The sequence below is a fragment of the Miscanthus floridulus genome, chromosome 3 (genome assembly GCF_019320115.1).
Source record: "Miscanthus floridulus cultivar M001 chromosome 3, ASM1932011v1, whole genome shotgun sequence".
Taxonomy (NCBI): Eukaryota; Viridiplantae; Streptophyta; class Magnoliopsida; order Poales; family Poaceae; genus Miscanthus; species Miscanthus floridulus.
Window position 1 is genome coordinate 138,245,785 of NC_089582.1, and position 22,156 is coordinate 138,267,940.

At 42.8% G+C, this 22,156-nt stretch overlaps 1 protein-coding gene and 1 long non-coding RNA gene across 2 annotated transcripts; both read right to left on the reverse strand.

The window, feature by feature from the left end:
• Positions 1 to 3,236: 3,236 nt before the first annotated feature.
• Positions 3,237 to 5,150, reverse strand: LOC136547152 (uncharacterized). Its single transcript, XR_010781490.1, has 3 exons — positions 4,690 to 5,150; positions 4,530 to 4,623; positions 3,237 to 3,850 (listed from the first exon to the last, which is right to left on the reverse strand). It is a non-coding gene; the product is annotated as an uncharacterized lncRNA (long non-coding RNA).
• A 14,080-nt stretch (positions 5,151 to 19,230) lies between these two features.
• LOC136547153 (cytosolic sulfotransferase 5-like) lies at positions 19,231 to 20,836 on the reverse strand. Its single transcript, XM_066539124.1, has one exon. It carries the CDS (start codon positions 20,776 to 20,778, stop codon positions 19,762 to 19,764), a length of 1,017 nt encoding a protein of 338 aa, XP_066395221.1. The 5' UTR covers positions 20,779 to 20,836; the 3' UTR covers positions 19,231 to 19,761.
• Between the last annotated feature and the right edge of the window lie 1,320 nt (positions 20,837 to 22,156).

The following is a 22,156-nucleotide window of genomic DNA, read 5'->3' on the forward strand; positions in this document are numbered from 1 at the left end:
AGGAGATGCAAAAATAGAGTACTATTTGCTCGATCAAGATAAAATGTCTCGTGCATACATCCATATTTGCCTAAATACCAAAGAAGTCTAATTATGCAACTACTAATCCGAGGTCTAGTTGTTCCTCCATGAACCAAGCCTCTCCAAAGCGTCAGCTACCAACGAGAGAATAATATTGAAATTTTGAAAGGCCTGTTCATGAAATTAAATTCAGTTATAATGATATACTACTACTCATGAAATTAGACTGAGTTGAAACTAGAAAAGAAAATGTACTTGTAGAGAGCGTATCTATTAAACGCTCGGAATAAGGCCGCCAACGCTTTTTGCATCTTTCTTAATTTCAATAGCTGGGATAGCACGAGATATGTCCAGATCTACGATATCAAAATTTTGTGAATTTGATGGTTGAAAAATGACCCTAATGTCGAAACCATCTTCTTTACCGGCTTCAAGGAACCGTGGATCATCATGTTCTACTCTAATATGAGAAGGTGCATTATCTTGCATAATGTAGATAGGCTTGTCGACATCTTCTAGTAGCCATCCAGCTCGAATAGCAGGAAGAACACTAGAAATCATGAATTCTCTAATTACATCTCTTGTAATTGTTGCTATCGGCTTTGCTTCAATTGTCCCAGTTGGCCGGTTAACACTACTCCTCTTAGCATGCTCAAAAGTAACTAGAGGAAAGCATCCTATCTTTCCGTTAAAAATACACACTCCCTCATCGAATCTTGGTTGCAGTCACACATAAAAACATTATTTTAGGAATCTTGCTCTTGGAAGAACCTAAGGTCAATATTCTAGTAAGAAGATAAGAACACCATTCCTCATCTTCCGGTAGCAAGTTCAAATCCAAAGCAGCAAATGCTTCATTGTCATCTAGTAGAGTGGCACAAGAACATATACACTTAGACTTTAAATAATGGATGCATGCATAAAAAAAACAGAGACGAAGATACAAAGAAACAGGATAAGTACTTATCATTGGGATCCAATCCAGCAAAGAACTCGTCCATGTGTTGGGACAGTTGCACGACAAATAAACAAGAGGAGCTGGCTTAGTATTATGTTGCATACTAGTACTGCTTGCGTTGTGGCGTTTAAATAGGCAAGTGACCCAAACAAACTAGCGCAAAAATCATGCGCCAGCGAACGGAGCGATCGGCGCCAAGGGAAAAAAAATCCCGCCAAAAAATCGCGCCAAAAAAAAGGAGTACGTCCTAGTAATAAGTTGCCTTGTTGTCGTGTGCTGCTGATGCCGGTGGGCGCCCGGCGGATCAACCGTGTGGCGATGGGGATAATTTTATATAGTAATTTACGATAATGTCAATACATATTTACGATAGTTGGGTTACTATAACACATGGGAGTATTACCATAACGTTATAGTAAACCACTTAGTAAGGAGTTACTATAATCTCGTAAATTAACATAGTAATTATCGTAACTTAAAGTGGCTACATAATAAGTTATTTTGTAGCCAGCTACAGAGTTACTACCCTGTAGCTGGCTACAAAATAACTTATTATGTAGCCACTTTAAGTTACGATAATTACTATGTTAATTTACAAGATTATAGTAACTCCTTAACTACTACCCTGTAGCTGGCTACAAAATAACTTATTATGTAGCCACTTTAAGTTACGATAATTACTATGTTAATTTACGAGATTATAGTAACTCCTTACTAAGTGGTTTACTATAACGCTATGGTAAATAAATAAATAAATAAATATATATATATATATATATATATATATATATATATATTGCTCTAATGTACTCCCTAGTTGTAGTAGTACTCGCTACTTTGATGTACAATATAATACTAGTTGGTTTCTGCTGTGAATGATAGTGGTGTCTTAGTGTCTACTAGATCTAATACTCTTTACTTTGCATTTCATTGCGTTCGACATGTTTCTACATCGCCATGTTCGACTTACCGCTTGAAACTTTGAAAGCGATGTACTGCTAGTACCATGTAGTACGTAATATAATTGTTGCATGCTCTCTGCTCTGTATCCGGCGCACTCGAATGCTCATGACAATGGACAAGACGTGCTCAATATGCTGGTAGAGACGGTTCATTGTTTCTCGTTATCCTTCAACTCAAAGTCTTAAGGACATTATAGGAAAACAATGGATAAGGCAGGGCACATTCAGGTCAAATAATCTGTAAATCCAAATATGCCCAGTCTAAGTCATTGGACAACCGCGGAAGCTTAATCTCCCCAGGTTGGACCAAGTGTTCCCTCCTTTCCTACATCTACTAATTTCAGATTGCTTCTTCTTTTTTTAAATTTTGCTGCTTTCCCTCGATCATGGTCCTACTCAATTCACTGGAGTGACTCCTTGCATTTCTGTATGTGTACGATGATATACCGGATCACAAAAGCAATGAAAACCAGTGAACTCTACTCCATTTGTAGAAAATGCGTACAACATATCTCCAAATAAATAAATTATTATAAAAATAGATTTAAGATTTATCTAATGATATTAATTTTGTACCACTAGCACATGCCCGTACGCTTCAATAAGAGTATAAAAAAACAGTTGGTCAAAACTATTTTTTTTAACTCAGCTTAACAATACTATACTAAATTCAAATTAATAAGCACCAATTTTAGTAATAGTGTCAAAACAAGTGCATGATAGACAAGTTTAACTATCTCTTTCATATTTTTTTCTATTATGCGACTATGATATTCTTGTACAGATAGGAATTATAAAACCACTGTGAACTTTGTGATTGACCTATTGGCGTAGATGAGAACAAAGTTCTTCCATAGTGTTTGGCCATCCTCTGCAGAAGACATAGTTATGTAATAATAGGTTTTTGCTCGTAGGTTGCAACGGGAATAAAAAATCATTTGTGTGATGATCGTTATGAGCTTAAAAATCCGTGTTCTCGTATATTTCCCACTTATAACACATATATAAAACAATATCTTGTGTTCATCTTGGTTCCGAATCAGGCACAAGTACATCCATTCATTTATTTAGGAACAAAGAATAAAGATGGGGGTGATCTATTTTAGATGACTAGGATCATGCCCGTGCGTTGCAGCGGAAACAAAATCATGCCCACTCATCTTGTTAAGTTTCAACATGGACATGTGTGCTTCCCTATTGTTAAACAACCTGGGAAGTAAAGTGTTGCTTACATTCATATGCCCTGAATTCATTTGCTTAGAAAATCCAAATTTCAGGTGCTACTGTTTATTCGTGCCTTTTCCATTGAATTATGAACATCCCTAAATTCTCTGAGTACATCCCGGTCATCATCAATCGGATTGTTTAAATCCCAGCTCCTAGACGAGCTTGAACTCTACCACACATGCCCAAGAAAAATAACTCAACAAGGTGAACTCAAAAAATCTCTATGAAATTGCAAGTGCACATCTCATGGAGATTGTCAACGTTGCCCAAACAAGGATTCCTTCTGCCTGAAACATGACCAAGACTCGCAAAAAAAAAATGTGTCTCTTGCCCCGGGCACTCGTGATCCAGTTCCCACTCTAGAAATTGCTTAGAGCCTACAGGAACAAAATTCATCGTCATAAGTCAACATTAGTTTCATCTAGCTCCTCCAATTTGTTGTGCACATTTGATACAGGTGGCTTTCTTCTGCATGCAAAACCTTCCTAAGCAGTTAACATGGATTATGAGAGAGAAAAAGGGAAAATATATAGATTCTCCCTCAGGAATGTTAGGGCATCAGAGATATTGCAGACATGTTGTTCGGCCTTTGCCTTCCTCAGCATCAAACTGATGGTGGCAGCATGCACCAACAGATGGTCGTCTCCTGGTTTGTAGGGATCAGCTATGAATGTAGCAATCACTGAAACACAAAATGAGACATAAGTGTCCTTGATCTTATTACCACCTGACGTCCTTCAAGCTCAACCATACCAGGCTGCCACCAAAAGATGCTTTTAAATCTTTTTTTATACAAAGCAAAAGAGCTAAGGATGTTTATAAATCTGTCACTGATAATCCTAATATACTTATGTAAGCCTAGTATTTGGATAACAGTTGCTTCATAAGTCCACTGTTTCTGCCTAAACTACAGATACACAGATCATCAAATAGCATCACGGGAAGCAAAGGGTCGCGATTGACGGAATCAGAAGGAATACATGGAAATTATTAGAGCAAAAGTGTAGTTAGAGGCTTCCGAAATCCTCACCTTATAATACCTTATGCAGTTCTTCAATTATGCACACATTGATATGGTGAGAAGTAGTGGACAATTATCACCAAAATACATAAGCATTACTAAAAAAAATGCTGAACTTTGTTAACAGATTCTGTCAAAGCAGTGTAAACATGTCTCAAGTTCACATAATACCTGAGTGGTCTTATAATTGGGATATTCAAGTTCACAACTGACAACATATATATATATATATATATATATATATATATATATATATATATATATATATATATATATATATATATATATATATGTTGAACTATGTTAAAAGACCCAAAAACAATTAGAAGAGAAAGTAAACCTTTTCATGCAGCTGCCATGTTCTCCATAGTTACGACCAGACTCAGTTTTAACCACCTGTGAACCAGCAGTGCCATGGACAAAGAGGACAACTCCTAAATACAGAAAAAGTAGAGTTTATCGAACACTAAATAAAAATAAAAAGAGAGGCAAAAAATTACCATGCGGGCATTTTATCGAACACATGGTAGGCGTCGTCCATGTCGAGCTCGAAGCCAAAATCAGGTCCGCGCCGGCGGCGACCCTGACATCACGTTTCACAAATGGCCGACTGCCTAGCCATCGAGCCGGGCGCAGAAGGTGGTGCGAGCCCGGAGCCCCTGCTGCCACACGGGGATCGACGGCGACCTGGGCACCTGGGACACCAGCGTTTCGGTGGCCGGTAGCATCGGGCGGGCGGGCGGAGAGACAGCGGGACGGACGGGGAGGGCGCGAGAGATTGACGAAGCACGAGAGATTGTAACCGTCGCTGATCGCTTGCAGGTGCCCATCCTGCTCCCTGTGCTCTAGTGTTGGGCACTTCCCGCACCCCTGCTCTGCTCTGACGATCCGAAGATGGCGAGTCGCCGGGGGCCAGCGGTGCGAGGGGATGGGATGATGCTGAACCAGCAATGGCCGCAAGTTTTTTATTTGTGAGAAAAGAACGCGGGGGAGACGGTGCTGGGAAGGGATGAAACAGTAGTGATATTTTCCGATTGTGGGTGTGTTTATTTCCAACCAAATTCCCAACTTTAACACTATATAAAAAAAAGATTTCCTATCACATTAAACTTATGGTAAGTACTAAATATTGATAAAATCAAAAACTAATTGTACAGTTTGATTGTACTTTGCGAGACGAATATTTTGAGCCTAATTAATCAACAATTGAACAACTATTACCAAATAAAAACACGTGAACCAAATAAAAGCACGTGAACCTCGGGAGAAAATCGATTGTCTCTTGTCTTTGGCATTTTCTCGGTGATTGGCTATATATTCATCTTGTGATTGGTTCATCCCCTATACGTCGGTATAATCACCTTACTCACTTATTTATATTCTTGCAAACTAGTTGATACAAGCTCTTTAGTGTAATTAGAATTGAGAGCTTGCTTTATTATTTACATTCATCTAGTTGAGCTCTTTAGAGTAGCAAGATTGAGAGCTCTTAGTGAGTAATTACATAGCAAGTTTGTGTGCCTAAGTAATCATTGCAACTAGAATTGTTGGATAGGTGACTTGCAACCCTTGTAGAGCTAGAGTAAATTTGCATTACGCTATTTGTCATACTAATCAAATTTCTCTAGTTGATTTGTAGATTTTTAAATAGGCTATTCACCCTCCCTCTAGCCATATTAAGACCTTCTAAGTGGTATCAGAGCCGTGGTCACCGTTTGATTGAAGGCTTAACAACCTCGGTGTCAAATTATGGCTCAAGTTGTGTTCAACCATGTGGGAGGCAAACCACCGTTCTTTGATGGCACATGCTATGATTATTGGAAGAGAAAGATGAGGATGTATCTTGGTTCAATCAATGATTAAGTATGGGAAGTGACCAAGAATGACTATGCTATCATTGATCCTGATGATCCAACTAACCAAGATAAGATCAACAAGCAATGCAATACAATGGCTCTCAACACCATATACAATGCCATTGACTCCAAGGTGTTTGAGCAAATCAAGGATTGTGAAAGAGCAAATGAGGTGTGGAAGAGATTGGAGGAAACATATGAGGGCACACCGGCGGTGAAGAGTGCCAAGTTGTACATCCTCAATGACAAGTTGACAAGCTTCAAGATGAAGGAAGATGAGAGCATTCCGGAGATGTTCCATCGATTGCAAGTAATTGTCAATGACTTGAAGACTTTGGGAGAAATGATCAAGGATGATGATGTCTCTCATCGGTTCTTAATGTGCCTACCTCCAAGATTTGAGATGTTGAGATTGCTCATCATAAGAGGAGGATTGAAGGATATTACCCCCAACCAAGTACTAGATGATGTCATGACACAAGAGACGTACCGTGTGGAAAGGAAGGGGAATGATAAAGATGACAAGAAGGAAGAAGAAGACAAGAAGAAGAAAAGCATAGCATTCAAGGCTAGCTCATCATCATAAAGAACAAAGGCAAGTCCAAGAAAGAATCAAGTGATGATGATGATCTTAGTGATATTGATGATGAAGCTATGGCTCTCTTTGTGCGCAAGATGGGAAAATTCATGAAGAAGAAGGGCTATGGTGCAAGAAAGAGAAGAGATCACACCAAGAAAAAATAGTATGTGAGAAGATGCTATAATTGCAAGAGCCCTGATCATGTAGTCGCAAATTGTCCATATAATAGTGACAATGATGAAGATGAGAAAAAGAAGCACAAGAAGAATAAGAAAGAAAAGAAGGAGAAGAAAGAGAAGAAGATGACCTTCCAAAAAAAGAAGAAGGGTGGAGGATATATGGTCACATGGGATAGTGATGGCTCTTCAGATAGTGATAGCTCTAGTGATGATGACAAGAAATCTATCAAGAGAGCACTAGCAAGCATTGCCATCAACAACAAGGCCTCCATCTTCGACACTCCATCAACATGCCTCATGGCAAAACCTACCAAGGTAAAATATGATGTGAGTGATGATGATGAATGTGAAAGTGATACTTGTAGGAGTGATGATGATGATAATGAGTACTCCAAGGAGGAGCTCATGGACATGTATGAGCAAGTGCATACTTGCTTTGAGATAAAGAGAAAGGAGTGCAAGAAATTGAACAAGAAAGTCAAATTTCTTGAGCAATCCCTTGATGAGATCAATGCCACTCATGAGAGGCTAATGGAAGCCCATGAGAAGCTTGGCAAAGCTCACTCTAAGCTTGAAAAGGCTCACTTCTCTCTCATTGAGCAAGTCAAAGTGGAGGAAGCCAAGAAGGAGCAAGTGATCATAACATGTGATGTGGGACTAACATATGATCTTATTGATGAATCTTTTCATGAACCAATTATTATTGCTCCTACTAACACTTCTTGTAGCACAATCATTACTACTCCACCTATGAATGATACATCACTAATGGTGGAAAATAAGAACCTCAAGAAGGAGGTAAATGAGCTCACTCGTGCCTTAGACAATGCCTATGGTGGAGAAGCCCACTTGCTAAAGTGCTTGGGTAGCCAAAGATTTTTTCTCAACAAAGAGGGATTAGGCTATACCTCTAAGAAAGGCAAGGCGGTCTTTGTCACTCCCAAAGCTAGCTTTGTGAAGGACAATGATCGGGTTTGCAATAGATGCAAGCAAGTTGGGCATATAGAGCAAAATTGCAAGACTAACAAGAACAAGCTACCTAATGTATCATCAATCAAATTTGATTCTTGTTACATGCTTTATAAGGGTGCCAATGATGTGAAGGCTAAGTTCATTGGTACACCAATTGTGGGCCCAAAGAAGAAGGCCATTTGGGTACCAAAGACCTTGGTGACTAACCTACAAGGACCCAAGCAAGTTTGGGTACCTAAAAAGAATTGATCTTCTTTTATAGGTAAATTATAAAGCCAGAGGAAGGCATTGGGTGCTTGATAGTGGGTGCACATAACATATGACCGGTGATCCAAGAATGTTCAATTCAATCAATGAAAACAAGAGCAATGGGATTGATAGTATCACATTTGGTGACAATGGTAAAGGCAAGGTCAAAAGGCTTGGTAAGATTGCAATATCTAATTATTTGAGCATTTCTAATATGCTACTAGTAGAGAGCTTGAACTTCAACCTATTGTCGGTAGCTCAATTATATGATCTTAGTTTCAAGTGCATATTTGGTGTGGATGATGTAGAGATCATAAGTGTAGATGGCTCTAACTTGATATTCAAAGTATTTAGATATGAGAATTTATACTTAGTTGATTTCAATGCTAGAGAAGGTCAATTGTCAACATGTTTTATCACTAAGTCTAGCATGGGTTGGTTATGGCATAGAAGGCTTGGTCATGTTGGAATGAAACAATTGAACAAATTGATTAAGCATGACTTAGAGGCTTAAAAGATGTCACATTTAAGAAGAATAAGCTATGTAGTGCATGTCAAGCCGGAAAGCAAATTGGTAATACACATCCTAAGAAGAGCATGATGAGTACATCCAAGGCATTTGAGTTGATGCATATAGACTTATTTGGACCAACCACATACACTAGCATTGGTGGAAACAAATATGAATTTGTGATTGTGGATAATTTTACTAGATATACATGGGTGTTCTTTCTTGTTGATAAGAGTGATGTGTTTGCAACATTCAAATTATTTATCAAGGGCATTCACAATGAGTTTGAAATAACCATCAAGAAAGTTAGAAGTGACAATGAAAGTGAGTTCAAGAACACTAGAATTGATGAGTTATGTAATGAATTTGGAATTAGATATCAATTCTCGGTCAAGTATACTTCTCAATCAAATTGGCTAGTTGAAAAAAAGAATAGAACCTTGATTGATATGGTAAGATCAATGTTGAGTGAGTACAATGTGAGTCATTCATTTTGGGCCAAAGCAATCAACACGGCTTGCTACTATAGCAACCGACTCTATTGTCACCCCATGATAGAGAAAATACCTTATGAGCTATTGAATGAAAGAAAGCCCAACATAGCATATTTTCGGGTTTTTGGTTGTAAATACTATACATTGAAGAAAGGTATTAGATTAAGCAAGTTTGAAAAGAAATGTGATGAAGGTTTCTTGCTTGGTTACTCCACTACTAGCAAAGCTTATCGAGTTTGGAATTTGGCTAGTGGTACTCTTGAAGAGGTTCATGATGTGGAGTTTGATGAAACAAATGATTCCCAAGAGGAAGATGAGAATCTAGATGATGTAAGAGGCACTCAATTGGTCAATGCAATGAAGAACATGGACCTTTGTGATTTAAGGCCTAGAGAGGTGATTGATGTTGAAGATGACAAAAATCAAGTGCTCTCTAACTCAAATGTGCAAGCTAGTGGTTTTTATAATCAAATCCAAGCAAGCACTAGTAATGACAATGTGTAAGATCAACAAATGGCTAGTTCATCATCTTAACCAAGTGATCAATCAAATGCTAGCAATCAAGTGCAAGTGCTTCAACCAACCAATGTTGCAAGAGATCATCCATTGGATACTATGATTGGTGATATTTCAAGAGGTGTGCAAATAAGATCAAGATTGGCTTCATTTTGTGAGAACTTCTCATTTGTGTCATCCATTGAACCTAAGAAGATAGATGAAGCTTTAAGGAATATTGATTGGATCAATGCTATGCATGAAGAGCTAAACAACTTCACAAGAAACCAAGTATGGGATTTAGTTGAGAGGCCTAAGGATCATAATGTAATTGGAACTAAGTGGGTCTTTCGGAACAAGCAAGATCAAGATGGGATAGTAATAAGGAACAAAGCAAGATTAGTGGCTCAAGGTTACACTCAAGTTGAAGGACTTGACTTTAGAGAAACATATGCCCCGGTTGTAAGATTGGAAGCAATTAGGATCTTGCTAGCTTATGCTTGTGCCAACAACATCAAGTTGTACCAAATGGATGTGAAAAGTGCATTTTTAAATGGGTACATCAATAAGCTTGTGTATGTTGAGCAACCTCATGATTTTAAAGATGTGAAGAAACCCAACCATGTCTATAAGTTGAGAAAGGCTTTGTATGGATTGAAACAAGCACCTAGAGCATGGTATGAGAGATTGAGGGACTTCCTACTCTCTAAGGGATTCAAGATGGGAAAGGTTGACACTACTCTCTTCACCAAGAAGCTTAGAAATGACTTGTTTGTAATGCAAATCTATGTTGATGATATCATATTTGGATCAACAAATTAAGAATTTTGTGAGGAGTTTGGTAAGATGATGGCAAGTGAGTTTGAGATGTCTATGATTGAAGAGCTTAGTTACTTCCTTGATCTTCAAATTAAGCAAATGAAGAATGGCACATTTGTGAGTCAAGGCAAGTATATCAAGGACATGCTCAAGAAATTTAAAATGGATGAGAGTAAAGCTATTAGTACACCAATAGGGACAAGTGGAAGCTTAGATAGTGATGCTAGTGACAACATAGTGAATCAAAAGATGTATCAGTCTATGATTGGAAGTCTACTCTATGTGACCACATTAAGGTCGGATGTGATGTTTAGTGTATGCATGTGTGCTAGATTTCAAGCCTCACCAAGAGAAAGTCATTTGAAGGCAACTAAGAGAATATTGAGGTACTTGAAGCATACACAACATTTTGGATTATGGTATCCCAAAGGAGCAAGATTTGAGTTGATTGGATATTCGGACTCCGATTATACGGGATGCAAAGTAGAGAGAAAGAGCACATCGGGCACATATCAACTATTGGGAAGATCACTTGTATCTTGGTCATCAAAGAAGCAAAATAGTGTAGCACTTTCAACCGCCGAAGCGGAGTATATTTTGGCCAGTAGTTGTTGTGCTTAATTACTTTGGATGAAGGCTACCTTGAGTGACTTTGGAATCAAGTTCAAGCAAGTGCCATTGTTATGTGACAATAAAAGTGCCGTAAAGCTCACCAACAACCCGGTTCAACACTCAAGAACAAAGTATATTGATGTCCGCCATTATTTCATAAGAGATCACCAACAAAAAGGGGACATTTGCATAGAGAGTGTGGGCACCGAAGATCAACTTGCCGACATATTCACCAAGCCACTTGATGAAAAGAGGTTTTGCAAGCTAAGGAATGAATTGAACATACTTGACTTCTCCAATATGTGTTGATGCACCCCCACTATATAACATACCTCTCCTTCGAGCAAAGCAAGGTAAAGTTGATTGACATGTCACCCATCCATTGCTAAGGACTTGTTTAGTGCATCTAGTCATTCCTATCATGTCCTAGGCTCATTCATGAAAATCAAATGAATTTGATGCTTATATGGTACCACTATTGCTTGTATGTTTGAAATGATCTAGTGGTAGCATATGACATATTTATGGGCTTGTAAACCTAGTGTTTGATTTAGAAAATAAGCTATAAGTGTTTAACTCAACATGGTATAAGATAACCCTTATTTGGAGGTGTGAAGAAGCTTGTCCTTGGATCAAACCGAGTTAAATATCTTTTGCAAGTAATCTAGATTGAACCAAATTGAGAAAATGATCCTCATTTCATATGGTTTCACCCCAACATATCTATAATTTGAGGTTACTTTTTGTGCAAATTGTTGACATTAATAATCCTACCCTATCTATACTTTAAGCCTTTGTGGTCATTGATGACAAAGGGGAAGAAATAGTGTACAAAGATAGTGAAAAGACAACAAAGAAACAAAGGGGGAGAGATAAAATATGACAAAGGAAGGGGATCAATTAAAATTTTGAGCATACAAATAGGGGGAGCAAGCTCATAAACTTGTATAGTGCATTTGAATGTGCATTACATATATTTGCTTGCATGGTATAAGTTTTAATTTCAAATATCCATGTTTGTGTGGTGTATGCTAGTTGTAGGTTTGAATATTGAAATGAAAAACTAGCATGCATAGGCTAAAGTAACTAGACCTATGTTCACTCTATGAAAACTAGATCCTTGCTTGTAATATTGATCTCATGAGGTATTCTAGTTTTTGGTGTATGTCTAGTTACTAATGGTGCTAAGAATGGTATATTGGTGCACTTCGATTGGTATCACGCTTCAAAGGTCCATCTCTTATACCTTAGCATCATTTGGTAGAAATTGACTCCTATATTTCCTATCTAATCATATGTGCAAAGCTTCAATCCAAACTCTTAGCACATATATAGGGGGAGCAATTACTGTCATATGGAGTTCATAAAACTTGTCCATATCCTTTACACATGGTAAATATGCTTGGGCAAGCAACATGGATTCAAATGTACTTTAATTCATATCTTTGTATAAGGGTTGTCATCAATTACCAAAAAGGGGAGATTAAAAGCTCTAGTTTGGTTTTGGTTAATTGATGAAACCCTAAGTGCTAACCTAGTTTATCAAGATGATTATGAGATAGGTAGCACTACTCCAAGTGATGAAGCAATGGCGAAGATCATAACAATGGTGATGGCATGGTGATGGTCAAATTCTTAAACTTAGAAAAGAAGAAAGAGAAAAATAAAAGGCTCAAGGCAAAGGTATAAAATGTAGAAGCCATTTTGTTTTAGTGATCAAGGCACTTAGTGAGTGTGATCACATTTAGCATAGATAGTCGTACTATTAAGAGGAGTGAAACTCGAATCAAAATGCGATTATCAAAGTGCCACTAGATGCTCTAACTTATTGCATATGCATTTAGGATCTAGTGGAGTGCTAACACCCTTGAAAACATTTGTGAAAATATGCTAACACATGTGCATAAGGTGATACACTTGGTGGTTAGCATATTTGAGCAAGGGTAAAGAAGACAGAGGAGATGCCAGCATCGATCAAGTGACTGGACGCTGGATCTGAATGCACCAGACGTTGACTGCCTGCGTCCAGTCATGCTGACTTAGCGGTATAGTAGCTAGGGTACACCCTCAGATGTTGGGCTATGTCCGGTCAAGGTGGACCGGACGCGTCCGGTCGAAGAAATACACCTCGGGGAGCTTACTGGAAGCGACCGGACACTGGGGCTTTAGCGTCTGGTCAGTTTTGCCGGAGCGTCCGGTCAGCTTCGTAGCCGTTGAAATCTGACGAACAGCGTTTGAAGCTAGTGACACATGGCATAAATCAGTGGACCAGACGCTGAGTCTAGGGTCCGGTCAGTATGACCGGAGCGTCCGGTCAGAGCGCGTTTTGCCCAGTGACGGGGTATAACGGCTCTATTTCATGGGGGCTTCTATTTAAGCCCCATGGCCGGTTGTAGCTCTATCTCTTGCACATTTTTCATTGACATTGCAACCTTATGAGCTTAGCCAAAGTCCTTCCACTCATCTCCATCATTGATTCATCATCATTATGAGATTGGGAGAGAATCCAAGTGCATTGCTTGAGTGATTGCATCTAGAGGCACTTGGTATTCGTGTTGCGCTACGGATTTCGCTTGTTTCTCTGGGTGGTTGCCACCACCTAGATGGTCGAAGCAGCGGTGGAGGATTGGCACAAGTTGGTGATTGTTCGTGGCCATCTCCGGTGATTGTAAGGGGAGTTGTACCTTTCCCGGCGGAGTGCCGAAAGGTAACTCTAGTAAATTGCTCGTGTTATTGAGTTACCTCACTTGTGGGTCGGTTCTTGCGGTGTCCTATTGTGTGGACGAGGTTTGTGAAACACCTCTTAGCCGCCGAACCACCAAGTGTTGGTCGACACAACGGGGACGTAGCGTGTTGGCAAGCATGTGAACCTCGGGAGAAAATCGATTGTCTCTTGTCTTTGGCATTCTCTCGGTGATTGGCTATATATTCATCTTGTGATTGGTTCATCCCCTACACATCGGTATAATCACCCTACTCACTTATTTATATTCTTGCAAACTAGTTGATACAAGCTCTTTAGTGTAATGAGAATTGAGAGCTTGCTTTATTATTTACATTTATCTAGTTGAGCTCTTTAGAGTAGCAAGATTGAGAGCTCTTAGTGAGTAATTACATAGCAAGTTTGTGTGCCTAAGTAATCATTGCAACCAGAATTGTTGGATAGGTGGCTTGCAACCCTTGTAGAGCTAGAGCAAGTTTGCATTACGCTATTTGTCATACTAATCAAATTGCTCTAGTTGATTTGTAGATTTTTAAATAGGCTATTCACCCTCCCTCTAGCCATATTAGGACCTTCCAGCGTGCCGGTGCTCTGCTACGCCGCGTGGGCGCGCGGACCTCTCCTCCGCTGCGCCGGCGCTCTTCCCCGCAGCACCGGCCACTCCACTACCGGCACCGGAGGTCGGAGCCCCGTGGAAAGGCCGCCGTCGCGCTCATCCGCGTCATGCGACTGCTACGCCCGTGAGGGCCTCATGCCGCTGCTCGGCACCAACCCCTCCTGCTTCATCCTGGCCTGTGTGTGTGGAGGATGTGGGGAAGAAAGATTTAAGCCAATGACAAGTGGTCCCTGCATCATTGACGGCTGATTTGGATTTGGGGGCCTTTATTTGGATGGTGCTATTGGAGTAGAAGCAAAATTTTAGGCACCCATAAGTAAGGGGAGCACCCAAATAAAAAATAAAGGCCCTGTTCTAGGGGCTATGAGTTGCTCTTACATAACGATGAGGCCATGGCTTCTCGATGGCTTGGGCAGGCTTCCAAGGCACGCCGTAGACGTCCACTTGTGCGCGACATTGATGGCGCATGGCCTAGGGACAAGGCGAGGTCACAGGCCGTCGGCGCGATCGACGGAAGATCGGGCATTTTGGTTGGGCGCGGCGAGACGTCACGGGGAGAGCACGACTGGTCAAGGCACGGTAAGGCTGGCTTGGCTTCTTGAAGGACGATGTCGACATCAAGGCAAGGGCAGTGGTCGACGCTGGGCGGTAGCCAGTGCTATGGCGCGACAAGCACGGCGACGCAGCGGGCATCAGGGAGAGGGCGTTGGTCGACGCAGGGCGGCAGCCAGTGCTATGGCGCGGCGATCATGGCGACGCAACGGGCATCAGCGCGAGGGCGTTGGTCGACGCAGGGCGGCAGCCAGTGCTATGGCGCGGCGAGCATGGCGACGCAACGGGCAGAGTTGACGGCGCGTGCCGCGAGGTTGATGGCGCGTGCAGCAAGGCACGACTCACGAGAGCATGGTGACGGCCAGTAGGCACGGCAACGGACAGGAGCACGCAGGCAGGGCGACGCTGCGGCCAATCGGTGTGACACGGGCAGCATGCCGGCATACACGTGGCGATGGACGCCTGCCTGAGCCGCGCGCAGCAGTGCCCAGGTCGAGGTGACCACACGCAATTGGCATCTTTAGCTGTGTTTTCTGGTGATTTTGATTAAACAACTTTATTAATCCAAGCAAAGTTTCAGAAGGTTCCTCGATTTACAAACTAGGATTTAGACCCTGTTTGGATGAACCGAGACCAGTGATTAGCTAGAAAAATTAGTCCCTAATAGCTGAGTTTGATGGACTATTGAGCTAACAACTAGTCCAGATATTGACTAAAGTTTAGCCCACCTATTTGTATCCTTATAGGTTAAACTTTAACAACTAGTTGTTAGCCCAAGGGATCAAACAAACCCTTACAAGTTGGATCGCCTTATAATTTAAAACGTATCAAATAATATCGATTACCTTTTCTCCATGGGCCGACGTTTCGCCACTGACAACACGCGAGTAGTATTCAGCGCAGAGTGAAATCTTGGCCCTCACGCTCGGCACGTGTCCCCGACGCAGCACGGTAAAACCCCGCACGGGCGTCCACCACTCCACCTCATCTATCACACGTTGGCTTTCGCGGACGCATGTCATCTATCACCCGGCCGCACTAACGAGCGAACGCCCACCCAAGCTGAGATCAGCGAATAATTTTCCAACATCATTAATTTTCTTTTCTGGAAAAGAAAAAATCCCACCAGTTACCTCGTTTGGATAGTAGCAGCAGCGAGCCGTACTTATTGCGCGCACTTCCCAGGCTATGATGTCAGCACTGATGTCGTTCAAAAAAAAACATTTATTTCAAAATACTATAACTTCTGAACGGTGTATCCGTTTTTAATTCCATCTGCACCGGTGTGTTCTAACTTCTACGCAACGAGTCAAACAAAACTATACCACACTTACATATGTTTTAAATTTTTTTTGTAGTAGCAATAAAATTATAACATACAACCTACGGATAAAAGTTATTAAACACAAAGGAACAATCAACTTATAACTTATGTCAAAACTTAGAAACACAAAAGTTATTAAACACAAAAGAATAAATTAACTTATAACTTATGCTAAAACATGAAAACACAAAAAGTTATGGAACACAACTTAGGTACAAAAGTTATCAAACACAACTTATGTACATAAGTTATTCTATACAATTTGTGTATTTAAGTTATTTAATATAATTTATGTGCATAAGTTATAAGTTAATATACATAAATTGCTATTAGAAAAAGAAAATTCTTTAAAACATATGCAAGTGAGATTTACTTTTGTTTGTCTTGTCACGTAGAATACACCAGTGCCGACGAAATTAAAAATTGATGCGCCGTTCAAAAGTTATAGCAATTTAAAATAAATATCTTTCTTTTTTAAGACGATATCAGCAACGGAAAAAGTGAGCGGGAAAGAGTGGGCGGCTGGCGTGCATGCTGCACCGTTCGCTCAACAGCGAACTGGTGAACGACCGTCATAATGGAATTGGGTATATCACCTGTGGATCCTCGTCAACCCCTTGCGCACTGTTGTGTGGACTTGTGGCCAGGTTCATTCCAGACGTACCCGGCCGTCGAATTGGTTGGTGCATGCCCTATAAATTGTGCACCCCCCAAGTTCCCAACGCCGGTCGTCCACTCATCCCGATCCTCACTGTCTGTCCAACCTCGCAGTCGCAGAAACGCTGTGCCAAAAGCTCGATCTCCTCCCTGTTTCCACACCATACTCAGGCAGCACCACGATGGCTTTGACCCCGGGCGGCGTCCTCCGCGCGACCGCCGGCGTGCGCTTACTTCCTCTGGCCGGTTGCTGCACCGGTCGCCATGATGAAGGCTCCCGGTGCTGCCGCTGCCGGGCTACTCATCTCGCGGGCGGGACCACCGGGGTCCAAGCAGCCGTCGCAGCATTTGTGGCTTGAACTAGTACGTACTACGTAGTAATAAGCTAAGGGGGTGATTGGTTTCACGTAGAAGGCCATCATAAGCCCCGTTCCAGCACCGTTCGGTGCACTTAGTCGTGTTTGGATGTCTGCCATCCTTTTTCTGCTCTATCTCAATCATCTTCACCCCTCCATCCCGTATGGATCCATCTTCTCGATTTCCACTTCCCTCGCGATGCACCCATGATACAGAGGTCCATGTGTCGTACACTCAAAACTCTCATCCATGCATGCAACCAAACAAGATCTGATATTATATTGGACCAACAACAAAGACAACCAAACATGACTAAGTGCACGATTTGAGCATGCATCTCACAATCCTGAACCGGCTCTCCATCTCGGCTCCCCATCACCAAAGCAATCAATCACCCTCTATGGGCGTGATTGGTAGCCCTGATGGAGCCGTCCAAAGCGCCATTTGGCACCATGTCATACACTATCCCTGTGTTTGGTTCCCTGTGCAGAACGAAATCAATGCACCGGACCGTGCATTTCAGGCCCCTGGTGCAGGCTCATAGCGTAACCAGAAATCGGGCTTCCCATGCGAGCCGGGATGGTGTGGTGCGACGCATGGCCCAGGGACCTATGTGTCATACACTCAAAACTCACATCCATGCATGCAACCAAACAAGATGACATCTCATATTGGACCAACAACAAAGACAACAAAACATGACTGAGTAAACGGTTTGAGCATGCATCTCACCATCATAGACCGGCTCTCCATCCCAACTCCTCTCTCACCGAAACAACCAATCACGCCCTATATGCATGCCACGGGCTTGCATGGCCAGGGACGCCCAAAGAATCTGTCTCCATAGATACAGCCTGTAGAGTTGCTTTTTGCACCAACTGAGACAGGCTCCGACTCTTGTGCAGGCATCCAAACGTAAGAGACTGCATGGCGTGGGGCTGGTTCGGCTCCCATGCGGCCAACCAATTGCGGCCTTATTGTAAAAAAAAATCATTTAATTACCAATTGTTGGAAAAATGATTTATTTATTGATTAAGACCTCGTATCCTCGTTCTCTTCCATGCCCTCAACTCATAACTTTGCGATGAAGTGGGTCGGGTTGGAGCGAGCAATACTGTTCTGGTTGAAAATTTACGATCATTTACGACAAGTCACAGCCAAACGAACAGGCTGAATAGAGCTGAAGCACTGGCCTTGGGACCGTACGTACGTGCCCACGCTATGCAGGCGGAAGCGGAGCCGGAGCCTCTTCTGGGGTTCCCACCGATTCGTTCCCCTTCCCCAACACGCACGGGCGTTTCGCGTACGCTTCGTCTCCCTGTCCCTCCTTCCGGAAGCGGCGGAGACGGCAGCAATTGCCCACCCATGAGAATGCAGAGCACTGAAGGCCAGCAGATGCCTGGCGTACCTCCGTACCTCGATGTGCCGCCGCAGCCTACTACAAATAGATGACCCCTCTCTCGCAGACCTGCCGCGCCCGCACTGCCAGAAGCTTGCTTGATCTGATCATCACTCTCCTCCAAGCAATAGCTGCTGCGCCATCGCCAACATGTGGTCCGCGGTGTTGGGAGCTCTGTTCTCCTATGTCGTGATGTCGGTGGTCTCCTACGTGTTCATGGCCGTCGCGGCCTGGTGGGTGAAGTGATCGGCTCCCTTGTCCTGATGATGGCCGTCGCCGCGTTTGCTCGCTGGCGCTAGCCCGGCGAGCTAGAAATAAATAAAACAAATCGAGCGCGTGGTGACGGCGTCATCCTGGTTTCGTCTTTGCTTTCACGAATCACGGATATGTAATTCCGTTTTCAGTTTCAATATATATATTTATATGATCTTGCTAGTATATATATATATATATATATATATATATATATATATATATATATATATATATATATATATATATATATATATATATATATATATATATATATATATATATATTGCTTGTGTCTGAATCCTCCTCTTGTGCCGTGCTTGCCGCTTGTGTTTGGTCGATCAACGATCTTGATTTATATTGTTATTCATTCACTACGGATGCCACGATCTTGAGTGTTCATCCAGGATACACATCTTCTGCAGCTGAAAGATAAACTTCACCCACTCCGATCTGGCGATCTCGGTCGTTGGGCTTAGGTACGTACTTGTACTTCCCTTCCTGGCAGGCTATTGTTAATTCAGCGGCCACCAGATCCATATCATTCGCCCGCCCGTACCAGGCACCGACTCCGAATCGAAGTGAGTTCATCTTCTGCTTCATGACTATGGGTCGCCGCTTGCCGTGCCGGGAGGCGGGAGTACGGTGCTGCCACGACGGCTTACTCGGCAAAGTGGCCGGGCCGCAGCATCGTCCCACGTGCTAATGGAACTATGGATCGCTAGTCAGCCTCCACCAGTAAATAATTTGATCGAATCTCATGTGACCAATATAAAAAATCTTTCTTTATTCCACATTTGCATTACCGTATATTCCTCCAGAGTCTCCAGGTCCGAGAAGAGGATCACCATGCTCACGTACACTTTTATTCAAACACAAGCCGCCAACCGAATCGCAAATCCAAAAGCGTCAACTTCTCGAAATGATCACGGGAAGGCGAGCCCCGTTCCTCGGAGCTTCTCACGGAAGATCTCGTCCAGCCGCGCCGCCATCTCCGGCGTCATGTGGTTCTCCCAGTCCCCGGCGACACCCTTCCGGAAGAATGCGTCGCGCGGCATGGCGCGGTACCTCCCCGCGGTGCCGCTACCAGGCCTGTTCACCTCCAGCGCCTTCATCTCATCGAAGCTGCACAGGTCCACGACGGCCGCGACGTCCTCGGCGGCCGAGAACGGGCACCCCATGAACTCGGCCAGCCGCCGCACGTTGCCGGCGGGGTCGTGCAGCAGGTCCTCGTACCTGAGGAAGAGCGCCCTGTCCGGGCACGCCACGCTCGCGCGCCAGTAGGAGAGGACGTGGTCCCACACCGGGCCGGCCACCACGGTGCCGTCGCAGACGGACTCGAACGTGTCGGCGAACGAGAGGTCCGGCTTCGCGCGCCGGAGGAAGTGCCAGAGCGAGACCACCATGTCCTTGGGGTCCCTGCACACGTACGCGACCCTGCACCCGGTGACGACGGGCGCCGGGAGCAGGGCGTAGGGCAGGTGCGTGTTCATCAGCCGCGGCGACGGAAGCGCGTCGAGCTTCGCATCCTCCCCGGTGGCGAAGATGTCGTCGATGAACGGGACGCAGTCGTGCGGGTTGAGCCGGCGGAGCGGGTGCCCCGCGCTGGCCGGCGGGTACGCCGTACGCGCCGCCGTGGCGAAGGCCAGCGCCTTCAGCCACGTGGTGCCACACTTGGGGTAGCTGGCCAGGATCACGTAGTCGGGGCGCGGCGCGAAGCGGCGCTGGAACACGATGGTCCCCGGCACCCAGTGCTCCGGCAGCCAGAAGCCCTGGTACAGGCGCAGCTCCAGGATGGACTGCTCCCTGCGCGGCAGGGAGGCCACGAGGTCGCCGAACTCCTCCTTGGGAGTGTGCTCCGGGACCGTGCCATCGTCGACGTCGTTGAACGGGACGGGGCCGGACGGAGCCACCGAGTTGGAGGCGGCGGCGACGGCGGCCATGGAAGTGATGAGAAGCCGAGGGCGCGCGCGCGGGGCAGAGAAGTGAAGCAAGTGCTCTGTCACCGACTGACTGTGTGGTTTCCGGGCGAGTGGTCGCGCGTTTATAACGAATATGGTGAGGTGGACCAATCATGCAAGCTCCTCTAAACTTTACTGATATTGTTTAAATACAGGACGTAAAGTTTTAGGGTGTCACATCGACTGTCAAATGAGAATGTCATGTAAGTGTTCGGATATTAATAAAAAATAAATTATAAAAGCCACCAGTAATCCGCAATACGAATTTATTAAACCTAATTAATCAATCATTAGCACATATGTTACTGTAGCACCGCATTGTCAAATTATGGACTAATTAAGCTTAAAAAATTCATCTCGCAAATTAGTCGCAAACTGTATAATTAGTTATTTTTTAATCTATATTTAATACTTTATGTATGTATCAAATATTTGATGGGACATGAAGTAAACTTTAAGAGAGAGAAGCGCTGATAAGGATCAAGCAAAATTGGACTTGGCTGCTGACCACGTGGTCTAGAGTTTTTCTGTTTAACAATTAGCCGGGTGCTAACTTGGCGCGCCCGTCAAGACAAGCAGCAAAGCTCCAAAGTCCAAGCCCCCATCCATCCATCCATGCTTCAGAATTCTGCGTATTTTGACCGCTTTTCTGTTATTTGCTCCAAATTCTGTGTAGTTTCAACTTACAACTTACTACTAGTACATTCACTTTTGCTCCCTAGCTGTGTCTCAGCGCCAGAGACATTTCTGAAAATAAGCAAATATCACACATTGCTTATTATACCCATCCATCCATCCATTGTAGTTTCAACTTACAATACTACTAGTCACTTAGAATTTTTAAGATTTTTTTTTCAAGCTGGCAAGATGATTTGTTATAGAAATTAGAGAACGAAGGACAAGGGCTATGTCTAAATCTGTAATTTGTGAATCGAACTTTGTACGCAGATGATTAATTGATTCATGTCAGGCATAGAGATGTAACAGTAAGATGAAAAAAGTTTTGTCGCTAAACAGGTATCACTAAAAAAAACTTTCTGTTCGACGATCTTACTATTATTCTTATGATACATGCTTGAAAAAAAAATAAATCTTAAAAATTCAGATATCACACATTGCTAGATAAAAACTCTAATTGAATCGACAATAATAGCCCTTAGATTTTGTTATTTCTGAAAGATTTCTAACATATATACCATTATTGATATACTTTAAAATAAATTATTTATACCTAAACAACACATATCTTCTATTATAAAACATAACATGCCTTATTGAAAAACTCGCCACACACAACATATCTGTTTTTTTTTAAATCAAATGATCCTCCCTCTCTCCCCTTGGTGTAGGTGTCAGTGTG

Bases quoted from the DNA above. Each gene is read 5' to 3' on its own strand.
- LOC136547153 (XM_066539124.1), bottom strand. From the start codon at position 20,778: ATGGCCGCCGTCGCCGCCGCCTCCAACTCGGTGGCTCCGTCCGGCCCC.